The sequence below is a fragment of the Dicentrarchus labrax genome, unplaced genomic scaffold (assembly GCF_905237075.1).
Source record: "Dicentrarchus labrax unplaced genomic scaffold, dlabrax2021, whole genome shotgun sequence".
NCBI classification, from domain to species: Eukaryota; Metazoa; Chordata; class Actinopteri; family Moronidae; genus Dicentrarchus; species Dicentrarchus labrax.
The window spans coordinates 24,671,196-24,692,149 of NW_026136723.1; the positions used below are offsets into that span (position 1 = coordinate 24,671,196).

The 20,954-nt window shown below is 42.1% G+C and overlaps 1 protein-coding gene across 3 annotated transcripts in view; it reads right to left on the minus strand.

Annotated features, from left to right (window-relative positions):
* The window catches only part of LOC127358413 (POU domain, class 2, transcription factor 1), a 57,278-nt gene that overhangs the window by 5,514 nt on the left and 30,810 nt on the right, over window positions 1-20,954 (minus strand). For 2 of the 3 annotated variants that reach the window (XM_051391498.1, XM_051391497.1), the window contains exons 2-11: window positions 7,362-7,427; window positions 7,094-7,122; window positions 6,347-6,403; window positions 4,647-4,853; window positions 3,296-3,583; window positions 2,961-3,075; window positions 2,719-2,810; window positions 1,313-1,576; window positions 1,037-1,178; window positions 291-439 (exon numbers count right to left, since the gene is read on the minus strand). In XM_051391498.1, the coding sequence (XP_051247458.1) occupies window positions 291-439; window positions 1,037-1,178; window positions 1,313-1,576; window positions 2,719-2,810; window positions 2,961-3,075; window positions 3,296-3,583; window positions 4,647-4,853; window positions 6,347-6,403; window positions 7,094-7,122; window positions 7,362-7,427 (1,409 nt within the window). The remainder of the gene's footprint in view (window positions 1-290; window positions 440-1,036; window positions 1,179-1,312; window positions 1,577-2,718; window positions 2,811-2,960; window positions 3,076-3,295; window positions 3,584-4,646; window positions 4,854-6,346; window positions 6,404-7,093; window positions 7,123-7,361; window positions 7,428-20,954) is intronic. The other variant, XM_051391499.1, reaches the window with a different exon arrangement.

The following is a 20,954-nucleotide window of genomic DNA, read 5'->3' on the forward strand; positions in this document are numbered from 1 at the left end:
TTGAGTTATCTAAAACAGTTGGAGAGAAAGTCCAAGAAAGCACATATACAGCAAGCATTAAAATGCTACAAACAACTTGATATGATAACCTGCATCATCGATTTAATACTTATTTTTCAGAAATGTAATATTTGTTTTCATTATCACATTTATTATTCACAAAAATCAGATCATAAATCTGCTACCAGATAAATCTGTAGATTTCAAGATCTGCAATAAATGCCAAACCTTTCAGCTAGAAATTCAAAATGAGTTTTTTTTTATACTTGGTAAATAAGTCAATCTTTTACCGCGTTGAAGTTGCGCTCTAAAGCCACTCGCACGTTGGTCTCGATGCTAGTGCGCTTCTTTCTGCGTCGGCCAGGTAGACCCTCAAGACCCAACATGGGGGAGGAGAGAGAAGATGGGCTGGGCAGCATGCTGTCCACTGCCATGGTTTCTGACAGAACGAGAGAGGTAGAGAGAGAAATAATAGAAAAGGAGGCAGAGACATGAAGACACGCAGGCCAACACATAGAAAAACAGTGGAGATAACAATGGTTTGCTTTAGTAGTACTGTTGTTGACGTACAGTATACAAAACAATACAAATACTAATTACCTGTTAAAATGTTTTGTCAGTAACCTAATCTTAGTATCACAACATTAAAGTAAAGATGAATTATTCTATAAGACAACAGAACAATGCAAGAAAAGAAAATGGAAACGAAGATTTGTCCTCTGCTCAGTGTATTTTTAAAGAAAAACTTATACTTATATATAGGCAGTAGCCTATAGACCATTTTCACAGCTGAAAGGCAGTCATATTTTTATTTTGTGCTGAGACTTCTCCATCAAAGATGTCTGCTCCTTATGGGTCATATCTAAAAATGTTAAAGTCATACAAAATGAATAACTGCAGGGAACAAACTCTTCTTTTCTGATGTTGCTTTTTAGAAACAACTCCAGCTTGTTTCAGATCAAATAAATGACAGACGTGTGTCAACCAGCTTAAGGACACCTGCTCTGATAGGGTTCAGATGGTTTCAGATGTTTACCTGCATCACTCAGCCACTTCTCCAGCAGTGGTTTCAGCTTGCACATGTTCTTGAAGCTCAGGTTGAGCGCTTCAAATCGGGAGATGGTGGTCTGGCTGAAGTCGTTGCCGTACAGTTTGCCCATAGCCACGCCGACGTCTCCCTGACAGAGACAGATAAACAGTGTCAGATATGAAACTGAGACTCACACACACACACACACACACACACACACACACACACACACACACACACACACACACACACTCATGTCCTCCTTCTTTTTATGTCTTTTACCTGGGTGAATCCCAGCTTGATGCGTCGTTGTTTGAAGGTGCGTGCAAACTGCTCCAGCTCCTCCAGGTCGCTGGGCTCTTCCCCCATGTGACCCCCGTGACCCCCGTGACCTCCAGAAGTCAAGCCGGACGTCATCGAGGAAGCCATGGCACTGCTGGACGCCGAGGTGGATCCCACAGACGTCACAACGCCACTGCTGCCAGTGGCGACTATAGAGCCGCCGCCGCTGCTTCCACCGACAACAACATCACCGCTCTTCTCCCTCTGTGGTGTCAGGAAGACGGAGAAGTAAATAAACAAAACATATATAAAAAAATATATCATATTTTATGTATAGAGATTGAGCCTGTGAGCCTTTAGAAATGAAATGAATAAACTCTGCATGTGCTGGTACTATGGTCTGCTGTTAAATTATACGGAGCTGTTAAGGTTTTGAAAAACATTCTCTGAAAAGAATGTCTTTTTCACTTTCCAGGAATTGAAATAAACTGGTCAGTGAATACATATGAGGTAATCAACTGGGAAACATGCATAAAAAGCTATAATTTGACCCTGGGTGCCTTAACAAATTATACAGATTTGACAGGCATCATGCAACATGCCCGTCTCTTATTCTAAACGGGGAAAAAAATACTATGATTTTAATATCTGGAAATAGAGTTTAACCTCAGCCTGCCACTAGGTCAGCTGGCAACAAGAAGACGTACGCGGTACGTCAAAGCAGGAATTTGACCCTACGAGCTTTGGGAGTATCAACTAAGTGACCAGACATCATGCAGGATATCTGCCGCTACACGCCTCATTTGCATTTATCGTCTCTGTGCATAAAATACATGAACAAGCAGGGAACAAGTGCCGTCTTGTTTGACATGACTTCATCACAGCTTAATGAAAAATCTATAACGGCCCTTGGGTGTGTGGGGATGCATTCATGCATTATGTTATTGAAGATAAAGGCTGAGGAAACAGGGTGAGCTGTTTGACTTGAGAGTGAATATATCATCAAGATTCAAGATCCTCAGAAACTGCATCTTCTTTTTTGTGGAATATATTTTGTATTCAGCTACATTGACCTTTTCCTTTTGGCGAAACAGATTGTTGCAACAGAGATCAGCCATTTGTTTAAAATATAAAGTGACTTTGCTGCATGTGTCTGATAAAGGAAAACACAACCTGAAAGACAATCAAGTGTTTTTTGCATTCTGCAGGTGGGTTGCTGCATATGATGACTGATAGTGGTGAATGTCAGTATTACAGACGCACTGTGGTGCAGAGATTCAGTATCTGTTTGATTTGCCTGAAAAATAGTTAAAGTCTATAATTTCCCCTTCACAAGTTATCTCTCTTTCTTTCTCTCTGTCCCACTCTCACTCTCACACACACGCCCACACAAAGGAGTTTTCTACCTGTGCTTGGAGTCCCAGGCGAGGTGGACTTGTCAGTAGTCCTCCTGGGCTTTGCTGAGGTAGCTGGATCAGATTTGGTGTCGAGAGCAAACCTGTAAAGCAAACAATCAACCAGCCAGTCAATTAAATGATCAAATTAATTAACCGGTGAAGCTACTGGGTAGACTTTTTACGTAACTGTATTTTATTAAGTGTGCATTTTATTTCAATCATAAGAACTGAAGACCACGAGTTGCCCTCACCCTGCTGCGGCTGCTGTGCCTGTGCTGGCTGAGACAGGAGGAACTGGGCAGGAGACTGGAGTGGGTGACCCGGCATCAAAACCAGCTGCTGGAGCTGCAACAGCTGCTGGATGTCCTGCAACAAAAAACGCAAACATGGTTCAATATACAGCACAAATAAACTAAAGGTAATCACTGCCGCCTAGTGACAAACTAACAGTTAATTCATTGATTAATAAAGTGATGGCCAAAGATTGGAAGTTGAAGTTTAAAGTGTCAAAAGTACAACTAAACATGCTTTACTCACTGTTACAAAAGTCACTGTGACTGATACTCAAAGTCTTGGCTGTTCATACCTGGGCTGTGAGCTGGATTGGCTGCGACAGGGCCAGCTGCGGTGGAGGCGGGGCTTGCTCCTGTTTGGTTGACTGTTGCTGCTGCTGCTGTTGCTGCTGGGATTGTGATTGGTTCTGCTGCTGCTGCTGTTGCTGTTGCTGGTTGGCTTGTTGCTGCGCGGCGGCGTGGGCAGCGTGAGCGGCATGGGCAGCGTGGGCAGCGTTCGACTGCTGAACGGCGGCTGCCAGTAGCTGAGCCTGAGCCTGTTGGAGGAGCAGCTGCTGCTGAGCCGGGAGGAGAGCGGCAAGCTGGGGTAGAGGAGTAAGGAGGAGGAGGAGGAGTGGGGCAATGGCAATGAGGAGAGAGAGAAATGAGGACAGCGATGGCAAATGAGATGAAGATGTAAATGTGCAGAAAGGGCAAGAAAGGGGATGAAAGGAGAGTTGAAGGACAAATCCAAGAATGACAGAAAAGAAGGACGAGAGAATGAGGAAGGTAGAATAAAATGCAGACAAAAGTGGAGACGAGTTTGGAGAGAGAACAAAGTACAGTGTCAGCTAAGCATTCCAGGAGTCGTAGGTGAATCTGTTAGCAGACAGTAAAAGCATGCCAGAGCAAGACAAGCAAGAAAAGCCACCTATTTAACTTACAGCACATTAAGCTTGGGTATTTCACGTCTCTGAAAGTGCCTTAGAAGACTGTACTACAAGTTGTGCAAGTGTTCTCATGTCCTTGAGGGCAGTTATGCACTTAAATTGAATATTTTTCTTGTGTACTAGTGCATGACAGTTGTCACGTTACTCTGAACTGAAAGGCATGTTCACACAAAGGCATGTATGGAGCTTCATCTGACTTTGGTTCATTTTACCACATATGAGCGAAGCGTAATTGTGGATACGAACTGAAATGACCACAAATGATCAGATTTTAGACACAGACGTGGACATCTTGTAGCTAGCAGTTCATCATTTTTAAAAATCCTAGAGCAGTAAAATGAGCTGAGTGCAAACAGAAATCTGGAGTCCACCACGCTGTGCTAAAAATTCAAGTAGAAGTCATCAAAACTGTCTGTCAAATAAACAATGTGGCTACATGCATCTTTTGTTTAAAAGCCGTGCTTCACTTGTAATTGAGCAGAGTGAACAGAAACTTTTCATCACTTTAGATCAAAGAAAAAGTGCCTCATTATGACACTCGATGTTTAAGAGATCAAAAGACAGAAATGTGCTCACCCTGGATCGTAGGTTATAACATTTTGCAGTTCCCTGTATGCTGTGCTCAGTACTCAGTGTTTCCATATATAGTCTAGAAGAGACTTGAATCAGACTTGTTTCTAAACTCAATTCACTCTGTGTGTGTGTGTTAACTCACCCCTGCTAGTTGACTACCAGCCAGCATCAGCTGTGTGTGGTGGTGTTGGGCCTGCTGCTGCTGCTGCTGCTGCTGCTGTTGCTGCTGCTGTTGCTGCTGCTGCTGCTGCTGCTGCTGCTGCTGCTGCTGCTGTTGTTGCTGTTGGGAGGGAGGTGCAGGATGAGCAATGGTGATATGGGTCATCTCAGAGCTCTCCTCACTCTTTGCCTGAAGTAGATCACAAAGGTAAATTTCCTGTTAGCAACCAAAGGTTTTCTAACGTCATACTCAGCGCAGAATCTCTAAACTGCTGTTAAATGCGACGCTGCAAGAAAATCTCTGTTTGATTACAGACTCCAGATGGCCGAGTTTGAAAATCACGGGGTTAACCATGAAATATATTATTGTGTTATAGTCCTTGTGTGCAATCCCCTGGTAAATGATTCATCTTATAAATGTGAAAACCCAACTAATTGTGTGACTGTGTTGTAGCGAGAGGCAGCGAACGTAAGAGGCTGCATTCTACGTAATTGTAAGGAAATGTCAATCAACTTGTGCACACACTTCAGTGATCAAAGCCAGTGCAAGACATTATATTTTTGTAGCCATTTTGGACCTGCAAACGTACCACTTTAGACTTAATTTCAAGTTTCTGCATTTTGCTTTCTCATACATAATTATGAGTGCTGCAAAGCGTGAGTGATAAACCAGTTGGAGCCATGGAACAGGTTCGTCAGAATGCAGAAGACAAACCACACTGTCATTAGTACTCCTTTGTTTGACTTTGACTTGAACTTGAATCCCCCTCTACTGCTGCTTACACAGATTCCCAGGTACAAGTGTTTACCGGTCATCTGTCCAGAAGGATGAGTCAATCGTCCTCGTTTTCATGGTGTCAGAAACATTCCAAAGCAGCTGACCTCTGACCTCTAGCTGTCGTTACCTGCTCACAGACCTGTCATTACCCATCCATCACCTCTGCGCTGTGCTACATCTTTACATCTATCACTCACTGTCACCTCATTCACATCCTTTTTTTCTTCCTGCATTTTGTCTCAGAGATCTTTGTTTGTCAGTAAGTTGGGTGGGGACAAAGTCACGGGAATAAACGTATTCAGTGTGGCCTACGCACGTTGGTCACTGAAATCATGGCCACAAACACTTAATCACACCTAGAGCTGCAACATTTAGTTGATTCATTGATAAGTTGTTAATTATCAAATGAATCGCCAACTATTTTGATAATTGATTATTTGTTTTGAGTCCATTTTAAAGAAATACTGTCCAAATTCTCTGATTTCAGATTCTCAAATGTCAATATTTTAGTCCTCTATGTCAGTAAACTGAATATCTTTGGGTTGTGGACAAAATAAGACATTCAGCTTTGGGAAAGAGTGATCAACATCTTTCATAATTTTTCTTACATTTTATGGATCAAACAACTAATCAGTTAATTGAGAATATGATTGACAGACTTATCTTTGAAAAAATGAATCATTAGTTGCAGCCCTAATCACATCTGTGTATGCAAGGATGTACACAAACTGGATATAAAAATAATTACTGTTCATAGTCACACATGTAACCGTTTGACTGGTACAGGTTTTCGGCATTGAAGCTGCTGACTGACAATATTCATGGGAGGTTATAACACACACACACACACACACACACACACACACACACACACACACACACACTGCATGTCTGAAGTGGCTCACCTTGGTGCCAGCCGGTGTGGGAGAGAGGCTGAAGGGGCTGGTTTTCATTGGCTGGACCTGCAGCAAAACACGCACGGTATGAAAGATGAAATCACACACACACACACACACACACACATCATCAGATGATAGATTCCAATGAAACGCGGCCCTGAAATCTGTGCCAAGATGTTCACAGTGAATCACAGTTACAGTTGTTCTCACTCTATAGCTGATTGGACAGAGGGGTGGAGTTTAAATGAGCTGATGTTGCAATTAGTCATTTAAACGTCAATAACAAACAGAAGACAGCATCAAGTCGACAAAATAACTGTTGAGACATGTGGATAGATTTCACAAAGATTCTGTGAGGGAAGTTGCTCAAAATGAAATAAAAAGATAAGTTTTTCCCAAAACAATGCTACTCTACGAGAAGGGCTCTATCAAACAGTCTCATTACATAGCTATTCTTTTATATTGATAATCATGTAGGATGATTTAAAGGGCAAAGTGTTTACTACCCACTAAATAGCAACCCACACTAATAAGTAACATTAAATGTTATTCTTTTTGATAACGATATTGTTCATATATTTACTGCACTGTAATAATTTAATATTTCAATCAAAAAATGATTTAAAACAAAAAGCAAAGTTTTTAAATAGAGTGCCACATTTATTATATTAAGAATGACTACAGCTAAAGTAAATACAATAAAACCTTTAGTGTTATTAGCATCAGTGTTAAGAATAAAAGTAAAACACCAACCTGGTCATCAGGGCTGTTTCTGTCAGAGTCTGAAACAAAGAGAGACCACGTATCAAACAGTGTGTGTGTGTGTGTGTGTGTGTGTTTTCAGTGGGTTGAATAAATTGTACAATTGTGGTGACTTAAAGGATGTAACATTCACTCAAGAGAGAAAAGTGCTCTCAATCACAAAAGAATTCACCTTTTTTGATTCTAAAACGGTTCATATAATTAAAATATGTAAACATGTAAATATTATTCATATCATGAAATATGTATTTGTGTGTACCTGAACTGTCCCCTGGATAGTCAGCCCCAGGCTTCTCCTCCTCTGCTGCTTTAGACATCCTGATATCTGCAAGAAACACACACACACACACACGCAGATTAGAAAGGGGCATGAAAAACACAAAGAGGTACATAAGATTATGCAACATGCTTAGAAAAGAAGAGCGTTGTTGGCTCAAATTCCAGGCCGATGGAGGAAAAACACACATTTAACAACTACCGTCAAGGTGCCCTTAAAAGATCTGACAACCACACTGTATGTCACGAGCAGACGACTGAGGACACGCTGTGAGACACACACACACACACACACACACACACACACACACACACACTAATGCTGATAAATCTGACAGAGGCTGAATCATTTTATCACAAAAAAGCAGTGAAAGTGTTTATTGTGTTACTGAGAAATTAAGAATATTGAGTACAATGCAAATAGGGAAATAACGTATATTTTTAAACTTATTATTTGTTCATTTCCATATTTGCAACTATTATGAGCATTGTAATGATCATAAGTTAGATATTAATGTTTCAAATGCATTAATTTAATATTTAATAATTTCATATTCAAATGGTAGGAAATTCCTTTTTTTTAACTAGTTTTAGAAAAGAAACCTGGAGTCTAACCACAGCTATTTTACAACTTGTATTTTTCAAGGAGAATCTCTTGAAATACGAATTTTAACATTTTAGTCAAATTATTGTGTGAAAAGAAAATTTATAAAACCACATATTTTCAGCAGAGACCTTAGATGAAACTAAAGAAATAGACACACACACACACACAAACTCTTTTCTTTCGTTGCACTCATTGCCATCCCTCCTGCTCTGCTGCTCATTCTCTTTCACCATTCACACGTACAAAACAAGGGTACAAACAATCACTGCTTTTTGAACGAGAGGTCAGTCCCACAGTGCTTGTACTTGACCTTTTGCAGGTCAAAGTTCAACCGAGATCATTGGTGTCAGGAGGCATTCAAATTCAAAAGAAGAGGGAACAAATTACAACTGCAACAGATAATTTCAAGAAATCCTCCCGAGTAGCTGTATCTTTGACATCAAGAAGTGGAAATAGAACGATATTGATATTGTTCTGTGACAACCTTTTACTCCAGTATTGATGATGAAACCCTTTGAGGGCTTTGCTGGATAAAATCAGAGATACATCACTGTCAAGATAAAACCATTCTTAGCTCCTAAAAAGTTCAGGTTTGGAAGGTGCAGTTCAGTTTTTTACTCTGCAGTGATGATGTGGGACTTTTAAAAATGGCTCCTGCTGATAATTTCATCCTGTTTTCATTAAATATGACCTACAAACAACCAAGAGAAAACCCTGCTAAGCAAAAACGTATCTGACCCAAGAAAACTGATGATATTGTGCTCTAATTTAGTTCTTTAAATGTAAACTTTATTGACTCAGGCGTGGAACTGGGATTAAGGATCAGCTATTCATGGCAGATATCTTAACTACCCTCTTCTGTTTGCGGTGACTTCTGGGATTGCAGAAGTAATTGGTCCAGGAACGACGACGCCAGAGGAACTGCTTACCTGAGCACCAGACATTACTCAGCACCACCGCCGCTGCCGCCATCTTGGATAAAACACTCCTTCACCTCCTGCACTAGGCTCTTAACTTGTGTCTGTCTTGTGCTTTTATAACCCGTTTTCCCTCTTCAGCTCAAGACTTTTGCAAGAAACTGCCCGTCTATGGCACCAGCTTTGATTTGAGCTCTGTGTGATTTAGTGCACGCGGCAGGAGGTTCATGTGTCTGATAGTATCTGATAGAACCACAGCTAACATCCTCAAGCCTGCCCTTCTTCTTCTTCATCCTTGCTATAATTATAACTTCAGCTTCTGTCCTGCTGCTTCACTGCCTCCTTTACATCCTATGGAGCGCACACACTCACACACACACACACACACACACACACGGAAAGCCCACATTTTGTGTATGATCATGTAAGACAAGGAAAGAATGAATACTTGAAAACAAAAGAAGAGAAAGGCTTATTGGAAATTATATATTAGCTCAGTGTGAGAGTGTGTGTGTGTTTGTGTAATCTTATCATCAGGGTCACAGACAAGTTCAAGGTGTGATGAGAGGAGGTGGAAAGAAAGGAAGGGGGGGCAGACAGAAAGAGACAAAGAGAAAGAGAGGTAAAAAGATGGAGTGATGTGAGGCTGCACTGAGAAAGATTTTTGAATCCAGAGCAAAATGGTGGAAAATCAAAATCACACACACTCCTTTACAACAATGCACATTAATGCCGACCTCAACCTGCATGGCGACTTCCTACCAAAATCTGCTACTAAAAAAGAGGTAAGAAGAGGTTTTGGTCAATCTTTCTTCTTTGGCATCTTGTGATGTTTTTATTCATTAGATTGTGTTAATGTGTTTTGAGCTAAATGTCAAAAGTTTTATCGTCCATCAAAGAACATGATAGAAGTTAATGTTTCTAGGTCAAAATGTGCTGTCTTAAATCAAAAATGCATTAACCGAAATCCACCGACAATATTGTGATGAAAGGGAAAATACATTTTATTCACAGTGTGCTCGGTTAGTGGGAGGATGCAGTTGCAGATCACAACCAGATGGTGGCAGCACGCACCTTGGAAATGCTGAGCCGGGGCTGTGTGTGTGTGTGTGTGTGTGTGTGTGTGTGTGTGCTGTACCAAGCATCATAAACACAGTAATGAGTCATCTGAATCCTTTCAGTTTAAAAATAATCTTCTGGAAAAGTGCAAAAGTCTACAGTCACAGGTACACTGGGAAATAAACTAAGAGCCTGAAACTGGAATAAAATTCTCTAAATGTGTGATGTAAAGATGCAGAAACATTTTAAATACACATTTTAAAGTTGAATCAACTATATCAGATCTTAGTTCAGCTCAGTTACAAACACAATTTACTTTTGTGGCTTTCAGCAACAAATCACCTTCTTTATTAGGTCATTACCTCCTATCATAGCTTCTCTCTCTCTACACACACACACACACACACACACACACACACACACACACACACACACACACACACACACCTGGATGTTGTTAATCAGATGTACTGTATTTATATTATTACAAATCAGTGATACTGGTAGCACCAACATAGAGCTACTGTCACTAGTACTGCTGCTGTTAGGTTGTAACAGTAGTGACACAGTGCTGATACTACTCGACTCTTAGAATTGTTAGTGCTATCACTGATACCAGTGCAACACTATCTAAATATACAGTTTAGTAAAATGCTGCATCCATTTCATTCAAACATGGGATTAAATGTAACACACACACACACACACTTATTATTCCAGGCTCCTTCACCCTCTCAGCATATGAAGGGAGGGACACCATAAAATCATTTTATCATCCCACTACCCCCCCCCTTTTCATCTCTCTCACCCCATAACGCCTCAACTGCCCCTAACCCCTCTGGCCATGGGGGCCTTTCAACCCCCACCCCCCTATCCATCCAGACCACCTCATATATGCTAACAAATCAAACACACCAAACCCCAAATGTCACAGATGTCCACACATGAGGTTTTTTTTTATTTTTTCTGATCAGGTTTTAGACCAATTTACGTTTTTTTCTAATACGTTACATACACGTCTCTGCATCTACACATTCCCTCACAATAAACCTCCGCTGTCTCCTGAATGTCGCAGAAAACATCACTGCGACCTCGCAACTCTTCGATTGTGACCACTTCTATATTGTGAACTGTTTTAGTGTAAAAAATTACAGTGACCAGAGTCCAAACACACTCCTCCTTCCCAGGACGGATTGACTGCAGCCGCTTGGATACAAGGAAGACCCCCCCCCCTCTCCACTGCCGCGTCCTTACTCATCCTATCAGTGCTAATAGCATAGAGAGGAGAGAGAGAGAGAGAGAGAGAGAGAGAGAGAGAGAGGCCGCTGGGCAGATGATGTATCTGTCTTCTGGGGTTGACATGGCCAGCCTGCCTCTGTGTGTGTGTGTGTGTGTGTGTGTGTGTGTGTGTGGAGGGGGAAAAGGGGGGGTGCAGGGTCACTGTCAGGGAATTAGAAAAGGGGGGAATGAGTGAGAGAGAGGGGGGGGACAGAGGGGGATAGGGGATGGCTGGAGGGGTCCTAAACTTGCCCCCCCCCCTCCACCTCCTTTTTTGCCCACCCACCCCGCCTTGGTCACGCCTGTCAGGGGCTGGTGACAGACGGCGCGTGGGTCTCTGTGTGTGTGTTTCAGGAGGTGGGTGGGGGGGGGGGTTACCCGTGCTGTTTGGCGTGTGGATGTCAGAGGTCAGGCACATGGTCTCGGCCACCTCGTGCCTCGCAGTGACACACACACACACACACACACACACAAGCTGCCTGCCGCCTCCCTTTTCCACCTGTCCCCATTCACTCCTGAACAAACACACACGTCAACGAGAAAATCTGCAACCGCTGTAATGAGGAGATATTTCAAATCAGCTATGAATCAGAAACAAGACTAGAAAGGGTAAAAGCTGCAGTGAGATATTTATTACTTACCTAAACTCTAACACAGTTACACCCTAAAACAGAATCCCTGCTCTTTTCAACTTTTATCAGCTATCACAAGTAAAGATATTTATATTACTGATTAATCTACTGTTTATTTTCTATTACAATTTCCCACTCTTCAATTTTCTTCTTTTGTCCAACAGTTAAAAACCTTAAAAGACTTGTTTTTTACTGCAGCAAATCTCACAGAAGAGACACAAGAGAGAAGCTGAAACCAGAGAATATTTGGCCTTTTGCTTGAAAAATGACTGAAACGATTAATCAGTTATCAAAACGGTTGCCAGCTAATCTTCTGTCGATCGTTGCAGCTCTGATTATAAACAGGAACGGGAGAGACTTGAATCTGTGGGCCAAAAAGCTCCACAGCGATTACAGGATAAAACGATTTTGATTTTCCTTACTGTAAAACTTCAACAGCACTGGTTTGCACAGAAACTATATTTAGTCATACAATTATTGCAGCATGAGCTTTGAGAAGATATATCTGTGTCAAAATAAGAAAATAAGTATCAGTTATCAACTCTTTAACAGCAGGTTGGTGTTCAGTGTTATGACCTCTGAATGCCATAAAAAAAAACATATTCCAACTTTACTGTTAGAAAGCTGTAGCTGAAATAAAACACTTTGAACCCGGCTGATCCAAGAATGAGGGAATTGTTGTGAGTCTTCTAAAAGTCTCACATTTGCATTAAATTGTTATTTCCGTTAGTTGTGTTAGACACATGACTAATTGTTGAACTTAAAGCTAAACTGAACCAGTGTCATAAATAGCAAGTGTGTGCGATTATAATTAGCAGTGTATTATGTATGGCCACGTCTCTTCTTCTGCTTCAACATTTGATCCCCTACAAACACAAAAGGACAATGTGTTCTATGTCTCATTTTAATGACCATCACGCCAACAAAACCCAAAGAACAGAGCTATGTATCCTATTGTCTGCATTTATGAATATATTCTGTTTTAAAAGGAGCTGCTGCATGTAGACCGTACCAGCATTAAGTAACTACATTCTCTATATTGAATCCTTTAATATAGAAATTATACTTCCAAATGATGTCACCTACTGCGTATATTTCATTTTATATTCAACATTCTGTAACATAGTTACTACTAACAGGGTTCACAACTTGTTGGATATTTATGTGGTCTAACAGCACATTTTGCCCCAGAAATAAACACGTTTCAAACCACACAAAAAGGATGAACATATAATGAGAATGTTTTCTTTTTCACATTAGCTGAGGTTAGCCCTTGGACCCATGAGCATATTCACACAGTTCTTACACTTCTTAAATTGCATCATCAGTAATCTGGTATTTTTTTCTCCGAGAGCTAAGTCGCCGCTCTCGGCTACCCACGCCTTCACCCCTACTGAAAAATGATCCATTCTATGTTCAACCCTGGTTTAATAAGTCCAGCAGCAGAGAAACACACTACTGGGGTGCATGCCAATTCCCTAGTCATTTTCCAACATAAACCAAGTATTTTTGGATTATTGGTGAGCATTTTCGGCACTTTGACACTCCTGTGAAAACACTACAAAATAGAAAGAAGTGAGTTTTAGTGCCAACAGGTAGCTTGTACAGAAAATCGCTGGTTAACACCAGCGTGCTACTTGACTTGGTTGCTGTAAGATCTGGAAGAAAATGTGCGGTCAGTTCTCCACCTTCACGCTTCCTATTAGCATCCCTCCTCCATTCTTTGTCCTCTACTTGGTCCATTCTTGATTTATTCTGATCTCTCTCATTTCCTCTCTTGCTCTCCTCCCTCAGCTATAATATGACCATCTCACTTGAACTTCTCTCTAACCTTCCCCCTTCCATCTAAACCTCTCTACCCGTTTTCCTTCCCTTAATTCCTCCATTCCCACCTCCCTCTCTCTGTCAAATTTAATCTCTAACATCCCGTCTCTCTCTCTCTCTCTCTTTCTCTCTCTCTCCCCCTGTGTCACATTGTCTTTAATATATTTGGAATTTGTACCAACATTTGCTAAGCTTCTCTGGAGACAGATAAACACATTGGTGGAGATAATTCTCATTACGTGGATATTTCTGTGCAAGGTAGTGAGATGCAAACTTGAGGGTCAGCAGACTGCTAACTAGCTCACCAAGACACTTAAGTTGTTATGGCTGCAGTACAGTTAGAGCCACCTGGTCTCATAAAGTTTCATGGAATAATGAGTCCATACAATGCAAATAACTCTTTACAAAAGAGAAAAGAAAAGAGAAAACTGACACAAACTGAGCGTGTTGAAGTTGGGTGGTGTTTTACTTTGTTAATAACAGTTCTTATTTAACCAAAACCTCACCCCATGCAAACTAAAATGTTGTTAATGTGATGATAAAAGTAAAATCTTACTCTCTGATTGTGGAGACACTAAATTATATAACTGATAATCTTCACTTTGCTCTTTGCCCACAGTTTCGATTATACATACAATTCTGTACATATGAATTTGGTCTTATTTGAGTAATTGTTGACACTATGTTGCTTCCTAATATCAGCCCCTTCCTCTCTTATTACAGGCCTTTTTCACTGCTTCAGTCTGATGTTCTGTTCATTAAGCATCGCCAAAAATAGGTTATTTCTGTCTCAGACTAATGATTATATAGTTTTAAAACTCTAATTTGCCTGCCTCTCTCCCTCTGTGTCTATATTTCTCTGTCACCCCCCCTTCATTCCTCTCTCTGTCTCTACCTTCCTCCCCCTCTCCTTCAGTAGTGGTCAGCCGCAGCGGTCATGGCACCACTGGACAGCGCTCTGCTAGCACAGGACACACAGACCCGTTGCCAGGCAACAGCAATGAAAGATCACTGTGTGTGCGTGTGTCCACATGTGTGCACAAGTGTATGTGTGCGCATGTCTGCTGCTCACATGTTTGTGTGTGTACCTGTGAGAGTGTTAATCATTAAAAATAAACATGTTTCCCTGCCTGTAGCTGAGGCTTCGGTGTGAGGCAAACAAAGTGCTGCATGCTAATGTCTCCACTGATGTTTACACTTTAACAACCAGTATTAAAGGATTACTCTGGTTTTTTTTTGTTTTTTTCACATCATAGCTGTCTGATGAGAAAAAGGTGAAAACCAGAATGAAATCACACTTAAATTCGGAATTACTGTACATTACGGTTCAACAGCTAAAAGCTAACAGATTACAATGAATAATGATACTGCAGTTTCAATGGGTTGTGAAGAATGTGTTTCATGGCTACAGAAAAACTGTCTTCAGTGTTTTCTACAGACATACCAATCACTTCCTGTTCTAAAAAAGCCCTCCAGGATCTGTATGAACAAAATGCAGACTGTACTAACATTGATCTGTGTATAATACTCTCGCTAAGAAGTTGATACTTTTCACAAGTGGCTTGTTTCATCCATCTATATACTGATGAGGCTTCATTGTATCTGCGTCTGCAGAGTGAATGAGTAACATTGTGTTGTTAGTGATTTGTGTTTGTGTGAGTTTATGCACAACTGTGTACCATGTATGTGTGTGTGCGTGTGTGAGTCAGAGACAGAGAGTGATTACGTGAATGTGTGTGCGCGCGGCTTTATGCGTGTGTTCACAAGCGTATGTGAACGTGCACGAGGGCGAGCGTTTTCCGAATATGTCTCTAGAGTGTTTATTATATCCGATACAGTACCTCTTTCTCGCACCACATATTTCTGTGCCGATCGATTCTTCTGACTCCCGACAAGACAATAATCGCACCGCCCTCCCTCTCTCCTTCTCTCCACCATTATTACTGCCCTCCCCAAGGAGCACAATGCAGGGATGGAGGGATGGAAACAGAGAAATAAAGGGAGGGAGGACAGGGGGAAGAAGGAAATGGCCACTGTGTGTTACTTCCTCTTCCAGAATCTCTGCGCTGGCTCGTAAAGACGGAGGAAGAAAATTTGTGGATGAGAGAGGAAGACGGGGCTAGGATGGTGGGAGATGGAAACAAATGAGCAACAAAAACAAGGGGATGAAGACAACGAGCAAATGCTGAAAATTTAGGAAATTTGGAGGGATAATGGTGGAGGCTAGGAGACATGACAGAGATGGTTTCAAAGAGAGAAAACAAGGGGAGTAAAGAGACAGAAAATGGCAGGGGGAGTGATGGAGAGAACGGAGGGAGAATGGTGATGGGACAGTAGGGAAGACACATGAGAGGAGGGAGCAAAAACAAACGAGGAGAGGAGATGAAAAAAATAAATACACTAGCAAATGACAAACAGGCGACAAAAAATGTAGAAATCTGGGAATAATGGCTGAAGGTGGGAAAAAATAACGAGGTGTGCTGAAAAAGAGAATTAGAGGGAAAACCCCCCCCTAAAAAAAAAGAGAGGCAAGGTCAGATAGGAAGAGCAGGAGTGAGTGAAAGGATGAGTAGAGCGATGCTTGGACAGTAAGTGAGGGACAGGGCAGAGCCGGGAAAGGAAATAAATGTGCAATGATGAACAAAAAGAGAAACAAGCAGCCAAAACTGCAGAAACGTTGGGTGGTAATGGCAGAGGGTATTAAAAACTGGATACGAATGAAGTGAAAAACAGAAAGAGAATAAACTGAAAAAAGAAATAAAATGGACATGTATAGAGCAGGGTAAACTGCAGTGAGATAGAGCATCCTCACAGGAAATAGCAGGAAGGAAAAGATAGTGACAATTGGACTAACAAAGACACACAGCCTCGCCTTGATGGTGTGTGTGTGAGTGATTGGATGAGGAGGGAGGGGGCAGATTGTGCACAACAGAGTCAATGACAAAATGAACAGACAAGAGTGGACAGAAAGATGACCAAAAAATGAGACGGAAGAGGGGTAGGCGGGGGGGCTTCAAAAAAGGACAGAAAAAAGGTCAGATAAAAGCCTCCGAGACATGAAACGTGCATTGTGAAATCCCAGTTTCATGTCCCAACTAAGCTGGATGTATCATCGCTGTTACTGCTGTATGCTGGACATTTGTTCTGGTAGCAGTTTGAATCAGAAAAAATAAAACTGTAATAATAATAATAATAATAATAATTCTTCCTAAACTTGCAAAATACAAGGACAGTGCATGGTGCTGTCCCAAAAGAGACTACATTTGAAAAAATACTTTGTTCACTGACGTATTTTCTTTGAGTTTTCTGCTAAACAAAAAAACTCAGAATAAATCTGATAAAAACAATATTCTAAATAAAAATAAAGAATTCTTCTTATTCTTCATTCCTACATAAAGTTCAGATCCTTCGGTACTAATCCTGAGTCAAAATCCTGCAGCCTCCTTTTCAGCTTGACCACCACATTTATTCAATGGGGGCTGAAAGGATCTCATAAGGCAGAATTTTCTCCACCAATAGAAGATCATATTATCCTTCAATTTGGAGTTATGAGGTTGTCATGCGACTGCAGAGATATTTATGTTCGGACGTTTTGGATTTGAGAAAAAAAAACAAAAAAAAAATCCCAGTCCTGTCTGTAAGACGTTTTAAAATCAAGCTTTTTCTTTGTTTTTGTGACACACCTCTAATTCTGATTCAGGACCTGGTCTTTGATAACCTACGTACTGGAGCTCCACAAGTGCAAATAAATGAATGAATGAATGGATGAATGACTGAATGAGGTGTGTTGAAACCAGGCCGCCGTCCTCTCCTCCGGCCATGCATACCCGGTGATCTATGGTGCGTGCTGCGAGCCGTTAGATGGTTAGGTTTACAGGTTTATCGATTGGACCCGACTTAAATTGGCTCCCAATTAAACAGAGCGCTTATTTGACCTCTTTACCCCTTCCTGTCCTCTCCTTTCCTGTCCCGTTAAATATCCCCCCCCCCTCCCACCACCACCGACCTCCATCTCCTTATTCTCCCCACCGAGCTCCTCTCCATCGACACATCCATCTCTCGCTCAGTGTAATACCTCTACTCCCTTCCCCCCTTCATCTACGGCCGTCACCCCATCCCCATTCTCTGTTACCAGCACCTACCCCCTCTATTTAAACCCCTCTCTCTCTATCACTGTACAAGCGCTGCATTCGTTTTCCACTCGCCGTCCATTTCCCACCTTTCGCCAGATCTGATCTTTGCTCTGTTTCTCTCTCACACTTTCTCTCAGTCAATCCATCAATCTCCCCTTAAATAACAACGATGAATTATTAAGTGTATTTATTCAAACAGCATTAATTATAAAATATAGGCAGCTTGTCAGTCTATCCGCTTTGGCTGAGGCCGACCAACGCGGGATGGGGAGGGAAAAGAAGGAGAAGAAGAGGATGAAGAAGAAGATGGGGTATTGGGAGGTAAAGGAAAGGTGGAGGGTGAGGTGGTTTGTGGTTAGGGTTGGAAATTGGGGAGAGAAAAAGAAGAGGAGGGAGGTGGAAAGGGGGGTTAGGAAATTGGTGTGGCTAGCGGAACAGCTCCCCTCCCTCCCCACCACCCCATCCCTCACTCCCTCCTCACCCTCCCTCCCCCTTCCCTTCCCCGCTCTGCTTTGTATTCTGCGGAGATGACAGGGGGAAAGCTTTATTGCTCTGAGTTTGTATCGATCGGGGCCCCGCAGAGGGGGTAGCCAGACCCGCGCACACTGGAGGCCCTTTCGCAGAGGCCGCTGACTGCTGCCTATAGCCCCCGCCTCGCCCCACCTCGCAGCAGCCAAACACACCCGTTCCCCTCTTCTTTCATTCTACCTCTCCTTCTTTTTCTCGCACTTTTAAAATTGCGGTCTCTCTTTCTTGTTTCGAGAGGTCAAGAGACGAAGCGCGGCAGCTTTTATTTACCTGCGTGCAACATCAACGCACTCAAACACAGAAAGCCTCGCAAGAGTGAGGCATAAATGAGAGTGAATGAAAACACGATCTCTCTCGCAAAAGACTTTCCACCCAAACACACACAAGCAGAGGTGAAACACGTTCGCCGGGAGCAGCAGCACTCGCATGAATACGCTCATATGTAGCAGCAACTCACATGAGGGAGTACACAAACTCACACACACACACACACACACACACGCATTGCCAAAACACAATCCCAGGCTCCAGGGCTGAGCTGCTGTCCTGACCAGAGTTGCATCAGAAATCCCTAATCTGGGAGCGTGACGGTCCTCAGTTCCAGCAGGCAGGGATCAGGACGCTCCGGGCAGATTCCGAATTTAAGGATAAGATGGGATGGGGATGCAGGTTCTGAAATCACCCCAAGGGACGGAGGGATGGGATGGAGCCAGGGATGAGAGGGGCTGGAGGAAAGGCGGGGTGAGTGGTATGATTTGCCCCCATGTGCCCCCTTACTGTGCACCCAACTTCCCAGCATTCTTAGGGGCCAGTGGAGAGACATGGGGACCAATGACCGCCTCTGTAATTCTGCAACCGCTTTTGGCTGCGGGAGCAACTGGATATGAAGTGGAGAGGAGAATACCGGTGTCACTTAGAGTTACAGCACTATATCAAGTTTTTTTTTTTCACATATTAAAAAAAAAAAAAAATCTTTATTTGAAAAAAGAGATTGAGAGATAGATGAATTATCTCGCTCAGTGGAAGTTGTTTTCATAATCTAATAGAATGAAGGCAGCATATGGCCTCTTCTGATTGGTGTAAAATGGTCCAAGATATCTGAGATTAAAGTGACCGACCGCATACAAACAGCCTGACCAACATAAATTACTACAAAAAAAAAAAAAAAAAAAAAAAAACCCAAAACAAAAGAAATCAAATGTTTTCCTTCAAGGCTTTCCAGGATGATCTTGGATTCAAGCCTTCCAACTTTCCAGCCGCTCGTCTGAATCTGTAACCTTCTGGCCATCGTCGCAGCCTTCCACTTAACAAACTCCATTTTGTTGAGGTGGGCTGAACGAATCGGCGAGCCAGCCGCGGAGGGAGAGGGAGGTAGAGAAGAAGAGAGGGAGAGAGAGTGATGGACGAATCGACGGCTGGAGGGAAGAATGGGTGCTCAAGGCCACCCTGCTCTGACCCCCCCTCCTCCTTCAACTCTTTCGCTCCAGAGTGGCTGTTATCTCTCTATTTTTACACTCCTTCCATCAACAGACCGCCCCAGACCCACTTATGTTCACTCACCAAATGACACATGGACACGCACACACAACGCACACACAGAAAAATACACAATTACAGATGTAGACAATGACCGTGGCGCTGCTAAGCCACTGTGAGTCATTAAGCGAGTGCGAGTGTATTTTTTTTTTTTACGTGGGTTGTATGTGCAGTGCGTAACCTTTTACAGACACTGCAAATCACCTGCTGCCCTGCTGTTTGACCAGAGGTTTGATCAGGAGTGGCTTTCTTCGGCATTAGGCTGGTTTAGAAATGTTTCTCTGAAATGTTTTATATGTGAAGCGATTTTAAATTTGACTCAGTGAATTCCTTGGAAACAAAAAGCCAAAACGCCGATAAGAACTTGAGGTATATCAAGGTTGTTCCATTCAGGTGATTTTTTTTTTCATCTGAACTATTTCACTATTTTATAAGCAAAACACATTTTTCTCTTAAAATGTAAATAATTTAAAATCAAACGCGCGGCACAGAGGCAGTTTAAGATGCTTTGATGATTCCTACAACACCTGAAAATATAGACAAATAATAACACTGAAAATAATCACATCAGTGAGGTTAAAGTCCACACAGATACACACACATACACACGCACAATTACAGGCTTCCAGAGCAGAGATAATTGTAACAACCATAGAGAGAACAGGTGTGTGTGTGTGTGTGTCATTGTATGGATCAGATCCATAGGGGGTAGACTATACAATAACGACCAATTTAATGGAAAAGTCTATCTTTTCGTGGGTGGAATGTATGTGTGTGTGTGCGTGTGTGTGTGTGTGTATTTAGACCAACACACACAACAGGGATGCCAGCATGATGCCATTATACTTTCCACTATAATATTATGCTTTACACTACGTGTCTTTATTATTTGTACTATAATCATGTCCTTTCTTCGCTGTGTGTGAGTGTGTGCGTGGACATTGGTCGTTATTCACTGTAGATGAAAACACGCTGGCACATGTTGGACCACCACAGTGTTATGTGCAACTAAGACCACTCTCTCCTTAACACACACAGACAAACAGACAGACACACACACAC